This window comes from Pseudopodoces humilis, chromosome 4, assembly GCF_049639895.1.
Source record: "Pseudopodoces humilis isolate 2021_Gansu_Grassland_sample_001 chromosome 4, ASM4963989v1, whole genome shotgun sequence".
Lineage (NCBI taxonomy): Eukaryota > Metazoa > Chordata > Aves > Passeriformes > Paridae > Pseudopodoces > Pseudopodoces humilis.
Genome location: NC_142203.1, coordinates 5,931,393 through 5,943,526, shown reverse-complemented (window position 1 = coordinate 5,943,526; position 12,134 = coordinate 5,931,393). Strand labels below are relative to the sequence as shown.

Sequence of the window (12,134 nt, the reverse complement as noted above, 5' to 3'; positions counted from 1 at the left end):
ATCTGTGTTTCTGAGGGCTTTGCTCCTCTGTGTAATGTAAATAAGACACAGGCAACCATGCAACGCCCTAAAAATTCAAATTTTACTTGACTTTTAAATAACCTGGACACAAGTATTGACACAGCCATCTATCAATCTCATTTTAAAATAGACCACACAGTTGTTTCATGAATACCTAAAGCACATGGAACAAATGTATCACATTGGTATGTTCATGTATGTTGTCTTCAAACACCTTTCTAGGCAATTTTGAAGTAAACAAATCTTCCCAAAAGAAAACATGCTATCTCTTCAGTTCAATATCCACCTATATAAAGGGAATGAATTTGGCAACTTAAGTGGTAATGACTTTTCAACAAACACCATCGGTATCATGAGCTTGATTAGAATACAAGTTGCAGTGCTAGTGATACTGGTAAGAGATGCAGTGTAGAAAACAGCAGGTCAAGGCTAGTCCCTAATGAAAGAAACCAGCCAACTAAGCAAGGGAACTAGTACAGGATATACAAGAATGTGTTTGTGCTATGGTTAGTAAGCCCTCTTGATTGTACAAAATACATGTTTTGCAAAAGGTTGTACAACTATGTTGTAATTGTTGCTAATTAGTGAGAGTTCTAGAACTTACCAATGCTTAGCACTTGTGGAAGTCTCAGAAGAGGTAAAGGCAGAGGCACAAAGTCAAAATCGTTGGCCTGAGATCAGTTCAGGAGAATTATGATGAGGATGCCTCAAATACCAGTCCTTTGTCCAGGTGAGCACCAGTCTGTATGGCATTCAGCCCCAGGGTAAACTTCCTGACACTCTTATGCATCTCAAGTCCTTTGCCTGACTCATCAGGATGTACAGGTATTTTAGACTGACATCCAGACTCCAGATCTGAAAATGCAACTGCCTCTAGGCAGTGAATGCCCCAGGAGAGCTGGAGAAGGGTAGCAACAGTGGAGAGGGCAAGCTGTAGTTCAGACTGAGGCAGGTCACTTGGACATGTAGGGCTGGTTTAGGTCTAGAAGGCATAGCTGTGACACAGTAAGTGCTTTCAGTGATTAATCACTTGTGTGTATCTCTCACAAAAATAAAAAGTTAATAAAAAAATGTGCTTTTCCTCAAAAGACTGAGAAGAAGCTTGAAGGGAAAGTAGTATCACATATATGAAAAGAATTTGCTTTTCTGTACTATTAGCTGACAGTGACGTCCTTGTTGCCAGTTTTGCCTTGTTTTGGCACAGCAAAACATTTGGAAAATGTGTAATGGAGGCATTGCATCTTTAGCCTTTTGTGGACACAAAACTGGATTGCAGTGGCCCAGGCTAACACCAGACTTGCTAAAATCCTGCTTCCTGCATAGACCCATCAGGGAGAAGACCACTAACTCAAATCCAGGGCTTGCTCCATAAATTTCTCATTTAAATACAAAAAAGTTGGCTTAATTATGAAACAACTCTCCAGTGACTTGAGAATTGAAACGTTTCACTATTAGACGAGGCAGAAGCCTATTTTTTGATGTAGTGCAATAAGTAAAATACCACACACTTGGTTGATGGTATTCAGCAATAACACACAAAGGCCACAGGAAGATGAAAGCATACAGGATAACATGAGGCTGGATATAAACCCTCTTGATCAATATTTAAAGACTGGCACTAAGTACAGATAATTTTCAAATAATAACACAAATCGTCCTGTAATAGTAGATTTGTGCTACTTACCTGTGCCTGGGTAAGGATAGCAAATTAATGGTAATGATTTAGAAAGCAGCAAACCACCAGCAAGTGTGTAATACTCCAAGTTGTAACACCTCAAAGGAACAAGGAGCAGCTTTCATTGCAGACACTGTAACCCGTTCTATACTGTAACCACTGTAAAGTTTGGCATTTTTCAAATGTCTTCCAAAAGATTGTGATGCTCTCCATTAAGCCATTTTGCCATAGAAGATTTTTTTTGCTTCCTAGGGGTTAGTTGGGTTTTTTTGCTGTACTTTGGGTTTGGATTTTTTTTTTTTGGCTTTCTCTTTGGCTTTTTAAAATGTTGTTTATGACAGCACTACACGAGGTCATAGATAGATCCTAAAGAATCACTTTAAATTGGAGTAATCACAATGAAACCATTTAACAAACTTACAAAATTGAGCAAATACTTTAAGCCAAGCCCAACAATGTCCTAGAAATAAATCCATAGTAAATTCAAAAAATTCTGAAGAACCTCCATGAAAACTGAATTTTTACTACAGAGGGGTTCTTACTCTTTCCTTCCCTTAGATTTGTTCACTGAGACTGTAGAAGCAGAGCTGTCCTAAGTAAATGACCAAAGAAAAGTATTTTTTAAGTGAATCTGCCTTCCCTGGAAGGATGCAGCACTTCCCAACCAAGAGACCACGCCATACTGTGATAGGAATATACAAACTGTATGGCTGCTGCCCTGGCTAATAACATCCACCTGACCATCTCAGATCATGAAGCAATGAAGTATCAAAAAGTTAAGTGGAAAATAAAACATATCATACAACATTTTGCTTACCAGTTTAGTCAGTTAAAATGTGTATTGGCAATCCCATGCCTCCTGTAAAGTGTAACTGAGACACCTTATGCTAACTGCAGTTCTCAAGCAGCGTTTCTTTTCTGACAAGGCTGCAATTCCCTGGTGCTGCTCGGACAGGATCACTGCAAATCTCTGTGGGTTGTGGGGGTTGAGTGTTGAGGGGATAGATGCAGAAAGGCACGTGAGCTGCTACAGGTGTTTACTACACTGTTTGACAAATCCAATATTTAGTTAAATGATTACACTTAGCAAAAATTACTTCCACAACACAAAGACTTTGCTAAGCTCCCTAGCGAGTCAGCAACACCTGAAGGCTCATCCATGTGCTGCCTGTGGACAAATGAGAGGCAGAGAAGTGACTTTCAGATATTTGTAGGTGATAGGAGAGCAAGGCATTACTTCAGATATATATTAGAAGATAACCCACTCAATGTGCAGCATCATTGAAACTTAGTATTCCTACCATGACAATAAAAAAAAAATTATAGTTACCATTCCTGAAATACTGCCTTTGTCATTTTAACATACTAAAAATGGCTCAGAGAAAAGTGTCAGATTATTTTATATGAGATATTAAGACTGATTTTGCTAATCTAGTTTAAAAAATAATAAAAAAGCTATTTTCTAGCTGTCTTAAATACTACTCCACAAGTTTCATTTAACCAGCACTGACGTGCCTTGCTAAGCAGTCTTAACACAGTGGGTTAAGTGGATTAACTTAAGTAATTTAAGACTCAGTAGGCCTTAACACAGTGGGTTCCCCAGTCTCCAGTGTGTTTTACTACAACTTGGTAAATGTGTTTCTGTGATATGGAATGTTCATTTACATAGTCCCTCTACATAAAAGGACATTCAAAATTTAGAGCACTTAAACCTGCCCAAGGCAAAGTAAGTCTGTATCACCTCTGGAACTCACTGCTACAGTATGTTATGGAGTCTATTATTTTTGAGCTAAAGTGGGTTGAGTCAGAATTTGTATCAACAACACCAGTGTGTGTTATTGTGCTAGGCTAAAATAACCCTTGTAAGAGCTATCTGTCCTTATGTCTCAGGACATAAGTTGATCCCCATATAAATTGTAAAGATAATTTCCCCATGTCACACTGTATTGCACAATTGACAAAAAATATGACTGTTTTACTTATCTCGAAGCATCTGGTCCTGATCATGTCAGTTAACAGTCACTTCTGGGAGCAAAGCTATTCAGTTACAGGGTAGACCATGAAGCCTGTTTTGTTGCATCAATTTTTTTTTTTTTTGTCATTGTTTTTGGAAATGTAATTTCTGATCTTTCAGTTTTGCAAATACTTTTGTTTTTGGTTGTCTATCAGGCAGCTTGTCCTTAATCAGTCACACCACTAGTGGTGATAAAACCATTGCTTGGTCTTCCCAGCAAGCAGGCTGCACTGCCAGGTGTCCTGAAGGAAAGACCACCATGTCGACTTCAGTTCCTTCCCCTGCACACACAAACAAATTCTCACTTTCCAAAGACCAAAATCCATTCACCATCTTCAATTCATCATTCAAGTCTCCACCTTGAAGCATGACACCTGTACAGTTTTTACAATCTTAGTGGCGGATTTTCCATCAACATTATTAGTGGATAGCAGAGATGATTCTTCTATTAGGCTGTCTTTAGATCCATTCTGCCTCTGAAGAGAATAAATTAAACATGTTGTTAAAGAGATACAGCAGAACTTAAACACTGAATTTTGCTAACTATTACTATGAAAGCCATAGGCTATGGGTATGGCAATTTATATATATTATATATACATATATATATACACACACACATATATATACATATATACATATATACATACATACATATACATATACATATACATATACATATACATATACATATATATATACACACACACACATATATATATATATATATATATAGTCTATTCAGGAAATGTCATGATTAACTATTTAATATTTAGCAAAACACTGCAAGCAAACACTCACAAGGAATTAATGGCCACTGTTGTGAGGGAGCCTGGGGCAGAAGGAAAAGAGAGGTGTTTGTAGACACTGAACATTTTTACATGACTGGTATGGTAATTTAGGTATCTTGGATTCTCCCTTCTATGTTTTGGCTCTCCTTTTGTGTGTTTGTACAAAAGTGCTTTTGAATAGAAATTTGCTTCTCAAATTTTGAGTTCAATAAAACTGTAGAAATGGAGAGATATGGTAGTATAATATATCATGAAAGACAGTGATTCAGTTAGATTAACAAAAGGCAAGTTCTGTCCTTTTTAGATGTCAACAGCCTAAAAAAATATTCAGTATTTGTGGGGGGAAAAATAAAAGAAAAAGGAAAATAAAAGAAGCACTGTTTCAAGCGCAAGCAACAAACCCCTTCAGACTATCTCTAAAAGAGGTGAATAAATTATGTGACTGCAGCTGCATCACAACCACATCTGTATAATTCAAGAAGTTGTAAAAGTCAGTTTGCTTTCCGTGAGGAGCAGAGATGCATCTTAGGGATGCATCAGATTGGGAAAGAGTTCTCGAGCAGCAGAAGCAGATGTTCAGAGGGGCATATGCTCAGAACCATATGTATTTTGGAATACAAAGAAAGTTTAAGTGTAAGTAAAATGCAAAAATTCAATTCACACTGCTGCAAAGCACTAGAGCCCCACTTCTCCCTCCAATAAAAAGGAAAATTGCAAAGGATGTACAATCACTAACCTGTTGAGTCAGCTGGATGCTGGGACCTTTCCCATCTGAAGATCGTGTAACAGGCAATGGAGGGACCAGATCAGTTTTGACACTGGAATTATAATATCACAAAATGGATATGGCTTTAATGAAATAAACTATAACTGTGCAGAGGAAGAACAATGAAACTGACACAGACTGGTCTATAGATATGACAAGCTTTTATCACCCTACTTGGGATATCTGAAAGCTGTCATGATGATCCTCTGTGGGCACCTTCAGGGCATTGACTTCAGGGCAGCCCTGTCTTTTCCTGGTCTTTGGAAGCAGCTCAAATTGATACAACATCACTGAATCACAGAATGGTTTTGGTTTGGGAGAGACCTTAAAGATCATCCAGTTCCACCTCTTGCCATGGGCAGGGACACCTTCCACTATCCCAGATTGCTCAGAGCTCAATCCAGCCTGGCCTTAAACTCTTCTAGGGATGGGGCAACCACAAGTTCCCTGGGAAGCTTCTGCTGGGGCCCCGCCACTCTCATGGCAAAAACAAGTCTCACCTGAAATCACTGGTGTGCCAAACCTCCTTCAAGGTGCTATCCAGCTAAAACTAGTCTTCCAGGTGGGGACTGCTTTTCATATTTTATGGCCTTGCTGCAACTGAGAATGGGGCTGTTGCTTTTCCATGCCTAAGTACTCTTCAGTCTTCTAGGAAAGACTGATCCACCATTGATGAAGAGGGATGTACTAGAGTTCTCATGAAACAAAATACAGAGCTAACACAGATAACATCTTAAATCTGTGAAGGATGAAGTTATTTCGAAAGCAACTCATGAATTCTCATCCCCTAAGCAACTTTATGGCCTGCCACTGAAGACCAGTACAGGTTTGTTTCAGCCTTTTCAGTTTTTTCTCCTTCCAAATGGATCAAGAAAGCCACTGTGGCTGAGAACAGACTATAAAGGGTTTTGGAGTTGTTTCATTCATGTTTAGCTCTGAAGACATAATATTTAGGGGATTGCCTGAACCCTGAACAAGCCACATTTACGCTGCTTCTTACCACCATGATCTCTAAACAGCTTTTGGGCTGCACTAGACTAGTTAAGTGCTAATGACCATGTTCACATACTTCACTTCAGACAGGACAGATCTCTCCCCATCGGAGCACTGGGACCGCCGGTACTGCCGGTAGCTGCGAGGGGAGTGCGAGTGCCGGATGCGGATGGGGTCACCTTGAGTCCTAAGAGAGACAGAATTCACAACAGGAGGTTGGTAAACCAGATCTTTGGCACAAAATATAAATTCAGCTGCAGACAGAGAGGTCCTCCCATTTCTTAATAAAGTATAACAGATGGCTTCTTGCACTGGCTGAATTTAAAGGGCTGATGCTTCTTTTTAGATGTCTGTACTTACAATTCAATGCTTTAGGAGAGCAGAGGTCACAAACTGGCATACTCATATTTGAGAATGAAACTTTAATAAACAATGCATTAATTTATACCTCCTTAACATCAGCCTTTTCTGCCTAGTGGTGTTTGGAAGCACATTATGCAACCCAGGATCCCATCTGTGCCACATTCAGCTGCTTGCACTGACACACGGAATCCCAAATGGGCAATTATTGCAGTGAAATGGATGTTGGTTCTTAAGAAAATAGCTATGCCCTGCCAGCTGCCCATGACTAGCCAGGGAAAGGATTGCAGAGGTCAAAGAGTGCCTTGGATGATCAGAATATTTAAAACAAAGAAAAAGTTTAAGAAAAAATTTCTTGTTTGCATTCACTTCTTTCTGATTCTGTAGTTTATAACATAAGAAAGATTCTTGGCTAGCATAGGGAGGAATACAGAATATACAGACAGGTGCATAAGAGTGTGGGAGAGATTAGGACAGATTAAGATGATTTTTCTTCTTATTTTGTAAAGGGAAAATACTTGATTTTAAGATTATTAAGTATCCCCACCCAATCCATCCTAGGGGAATATTTGGAATATATATGAGTTTATAGATTATGTGTAAACCCATTCCTTTTTCAGTAGGACAGAGTTCACAGTAAAGTAAGAAAAGTGGACTTCTGTATTCCCCAAAAGAATTCTGACATAAACTCACTCTACTTTAGTGTATGGAATTTCTTTCAATTGCTCCTCAGACAGGCCAGATGGATCCACAAGCTCCTTCCTATAAAGGATTAGGAAAAGTAAAAAAATGTAACAGTAACTGTGAAGTGCAAAAATTTTTATTATATTGGACTAAAAAGTTTTACTAAAACAAGCTGTTTTCAGCTCTGAAGCTTTCTTGACATGAAAATAGGACACCTATTTTGAAATAAGTGTAACTTCACCTTGATCACTTCAACTGCATGTCACATCCCATTCCACCTTCCTCTCACCTCCCTGCAAATCTGATCTTGTTGCTTCACAATATCATGAACATGATGTGTGCTTTGGAATTGCTAAATATCTTCCTAAGGGGTAATGGTGTGGCATGCTAAAAGTATTAATATTGACATTCTGGAAGCTACAGAGGAATAAACCTCTAAAATTATGTATTGTTCTTTAATAATTAATTTATACACAATGGTCATCTTTACTCAGTGCACTCAGTGACCTGCAGTATCTTCTACACACAGGAGGTCATTAACATGTACATAATTTACTGAAACTAAATCAGTGTAGTGCCACACTGGGGAGGATTTTATAACTACATTAAAGGCAACCCAAGCATCTCTCAGACCCTACAAAGATCATACTTACTGGATATGTTTCCACAGTTCTTCTTTAGCTTGTACATCTGGGCTTCTCCTATAAATAGCAACAAAGGCAGTAAAAGCTCAGCTGTGAAAGCCATCATCTGACGTGTTGCTGTTCAAATAACTTTTAACACACAGACCCTGCACAGGAATCTTGATAAATGTAATCCAACAGTGACTTCAATTTTAAGGTTTGTTATCTCAGAAAATGCATTAAACCTCATCGCTTCATTTCAACTGAAAATTCATTTCTTGAACAACAGGCTCTCAATCACAATTCCAGTTCCACCAGCCTTCAGCAAGACTGTGCATAAAATATAAACAACAGCAGAATTCCCCAAGCCAAATCACTGCCCAGTTGCTGCTAACACTTATCCCTGCAAGAACAACACATTTTGGAATAACACTTCTGAAAAAGGCCCTCAGAAATGTCCTGTGGCCCATAGAGCTCTTGGTGGGCAGAAGGAGGGACAGACCACAGGCCACTGATCAGTAATCCCAGCTATTCCCAGTGGACTCCAGTAAAGACCTGTGGCTCCACTGCAAGCACAGTGCAGCTTCTCTACTTCTGGTCATCTCCAAAAAGGATTTCTGCTCAATTTATTTCTTTTTTGGTGTGCAGCACAAAAAAAAAAAAGCCACCAACAAATTAATCAAACCAGCACCTATGCCTAATTATGTACCTAAATATTTTAGCAAGTATTTAATTCAGGTGCAAAGAATGTACCCAAAGTTGTAACCTCCCTCTTGCAGACACAGAGATGCAGCAAAGCAAGCCTGAAGGGCATGTCTCACCTTTTCTACTGAACCATAGAATAGATATTTCTAAGTGGAACCCCTTTATTTTTACTTTTCCTTCTCTATTGCAAGGTTAGTGCAAAACTGCTGCTGTTGTTTAAGCTGCACTTGGACTTCATCCAAACCCATTCAGAGTAATAGACCAAGTAAAGATTTTAGACAGTGTCACAGACTACATTTGCATGGAGAGATTAGGTAACTCTTTTTATTGTCGTTATATAAGGTCAGTGTCAACAGCTAGACTGTTCCACACCATCTAATATGTGAGGGATGCAACTTTTAGAGACATACAGCACACATAAATACACCCAAAGTTTCTCAAAGTCTTACACTTTAGGTCATACAGCCTGATACTTTTTTTCTCTTAGACAAAAAGGCCAGTCATATTCAAAGATGTTTTAGGAGGGATATAATCCAAATATAGCTGCTGATGAAGGACAGCAGAGATCTGCATTTTTGCACCTCTAAATCTCTGTCCAGAGACAGAGATGTATTAGAAATAATTCCAAACTGCTCTCTATCATTAACAGTTTAACTGCTTTCTTATTTCACCATTACCATGTCTGGCTTATTTCCAGACTTCACCCTAGGAATAATGTTCAGAGAAATCTATATCGCAGTACAACACTATACGGCTGATGTAAAGGCAGAATATTTTGGGATGGTAATGTTTTGGGGTCCTTTTTAGACTTTTATTGGAGCAGAAGTACTAGGAGATACTGTTTGACTAGTTTATAAAACACCAGAGAAAGACTAAAGGGTGAAAAACAACCTAGCATTTGTGCTTTCCTAGTAGGGCTAAAATTAATTAATCTATAACCACCTCAGGCTCCAATGCCTTCCAGGTAGTAAGATTCCCATCCTTGACAAACTGCTGTCCTTCTAGCTCCTCAGGTTCCCATGATGGCTACAGCACAGGTGCTTTACAGTCCATTTGTTCTCTGTGTTCAGAGCTTTTTAAAGCCGCATGTGTTTATTATAATGCATTTTGTTTTCTCTGCTTTTCACTTCTATCTGTGCCTCCTGCTCTCTGTGACCAGCTCCAGGTATTTTGCTCTGTGATCTCTGCCTCTTTCCATCCCTGCAATGACACTAATAATAAAGACTTTGCTGTACAATACCAATTTAGCAGTATGGCATCCCATGGGGAAAAAAATAAAAAATAAAAAAAAAATAAAAAAAATAAAATAAAAAAAGAGAGAGAGAAAAAAAGGGCTAAATGCAATCCTCCTAACACTCCTTCTCCCTTCTTGCATTTACTTCTATTACATCTGTCTACGCTGCTTTTAACTACCTGATGCAGTAAATGCAGTAGCATTGAACAGCCTTTTTCACCCCTCAGTTTTGAACTGATTTCTGCCCCCATGAAGCTTCCTGCTCACAAAATAGCAGCTGCAAACCCTGCATTCACCCTGGGGCTGGAAAGATAGGCATCCTCTTCTGAGGCTGAATAATCAGACAGTGGGGGATGTGAAAGACCCCTGGAAAATGCCAGCTTCTTCAGGGAGGCTTTGTCATGCTTACAAGCCCTAGTTTGTCCGAGGAGGCAAAGGCCCAAGATCATTCCCCAAAGCAGGGCCCACACAAAGCAGGGTACTGTGCACACCACTGACCCTTTAGATCATGGCTTTTACTTGTTCATGAAAATACAGCAGTTCATAACTTGGCCTTAAGTCTCAGGTATCACGGAGCATCCTGTGAAACCTCACCGAGAGTAAGAAATATGAATTTGTGGGGCAGCATGGAAAGACAGTGGTTAAATAAGAAGACATCTTAATTTCTCCACTTTCTAGGAACTGTGCCTCCTACTTTCTGTGACCAGTTCCAGGTATTTTGCTGTGTGGTCTCTGCCATTTTTGTTCTTTCCATCCCTGCAATTACACTAATAATAAAGACTTTGCTGTACAATACCAATTTAGCAGCATGGCATCCCATGTGGAAAAAAAAAAAAAGAAAAAAGAAAAAAAGAAAAAAGGGCAAAATACAATGATTCCTCAGACCAAATAGACATCACGTCCTGCAATTAGTTATTTTCCATCTGTTTAAGAAGTATTACCATACTAAGATAACCTTACAGCATTTATTCAGGTTAGCTCCCTGTCAAAGAATTTAAAGAAATATGAAGCAGATAAAGTAACTTAATTAAGGCATTTTCTTTCCAAAGGCCTGTTCCTGCTTCCTTTGAAAGCAAAATGATGGAAAGCTTACAAAAATAAAAGTGAAATGTAAGATTGAATGTAGGTATTGCATATACTGCATAAGAAATTGTGTGTATGGTTCTTAAGAGCCTGCAACAAAGCAATTCTTCTGTTAAATCTTTAAAGCCAGATCACAATACCCCTTTTACTTTGTTTTCATTTTTTTACTGTGAATTTTTTTAGAACTCACAGTTTTGATATATAGGACTCAGTTTGTCCTGTCTCAGTATCTGAATCAGTACCTTCTGGACAATTTGCATGCTAATCAGTTTCTCTAATGTACAAGAAATCTAATGGGAATTCCCAGTAAATGATGAATCTCATTGGGGTTTATTTTTTATATTTTTTTTATTTTTATTTTTTATTTTGTTTGCACAAGATGGAACAGCTCTACACATTAATAAGGTCTACATTATTTTTTGTTCCTTCATCTGCACCCTTATTAATATTTCAGTTTGAGTCACAAATGGTAAATTAAATAGCCATGGAATTTTATGTCTATTCTTCTTAATTAGAAAAAGCCCTTTGGCTACACAGATGTTTTACATGAGCTCTTGAAAATAAACCCTGTGGAACTAGAACTGGGAGCTCTCTGCATTTGCTGATACCTTGAGGAGAAAAAAAAGGTCAAATTCCTGTCAAATACTTTTATTCTCAAGACCAAGGAGACACCACTTGCCACCACAAATGATTAATATTACTCATTATCAAACAAATAAAATGCACTGTGCCAGTCACAGTAACAAACATTTCAGCCACTATTTCACAAATCCAAAGGGAAGCTCTAGTTACAAATGCAATAATGCCCTTACTGTGAAAGAATTACCTGTTCTACTAAATTTAAGATTTTGTACCAATTTTTAAATGGGCAAGTTGAAATGACCATTTGACAACATTTAAAACCAAAACAACCATAACCTACAGAATTATGTTTCCTTTTCTTCTTTTCTTCTTCTTTCCTTTTTTACTTGACCTGTATCCAGTCAAGTAAACCAACAGCTGAGCCAAACTAAATGAAATACATTCTCTTATAATGTACAACATGTTAACCGTTAAATACCTTTTACTAATTTTTTTCAAAAATTAACTTGGTCTTATTTCATTGTGGGTTTGCTTGTTTTTGTGTTTGTTTTTTTTTTTAACTGGGGAGCGTATTATAAAGAAGAAACACATGAATAACTGAAA

At 38.2% G+C, this 12,134-nt stretch overlaps 1 protein-coding gene across 3 annotated transcripts in view; it reads right to left on the bottom strand.

Moving 5' to 3' along the window:
- Positions 1-68: 68 nt before the first annotated feature.
- Positions 69-12,134, bottom strand: part of EPB41L4A (erythrocyte membrane protein band 4.1 like 4A) — a 121,221-nt gene continuing 109,155 nt past the window's right edge. For all 3 annotated transcript variants that reach the window (XM_088054483.1, XM_088054484.1, XM_014258739.2), the window contains 5 exons: positions 7,958-8,005; positions 7,314-7,382; positions 6,337-6,447; positions 5,238-5,319; positions 69-4,186 (listed from right to left, as the gene is read on the bottom strand). In XM_088054483.1, the coding sequence (XP_087910609.1) occupies positions 4,058-4,186; positions 5,238-5,319; positions 6,337-6,447; positions 7,314-7,382; positions 7,958-8,005 (439 nt within the window). In that variant the 3' untranslated portion in view covers positions 69-4,057. The remainder of the gene's footprint in view (positions 4,187-5,237; positions 5,320-6,336; positions 6,448-7,313; positions 7,383-7,957; positions 8,006-12,134) is intronic.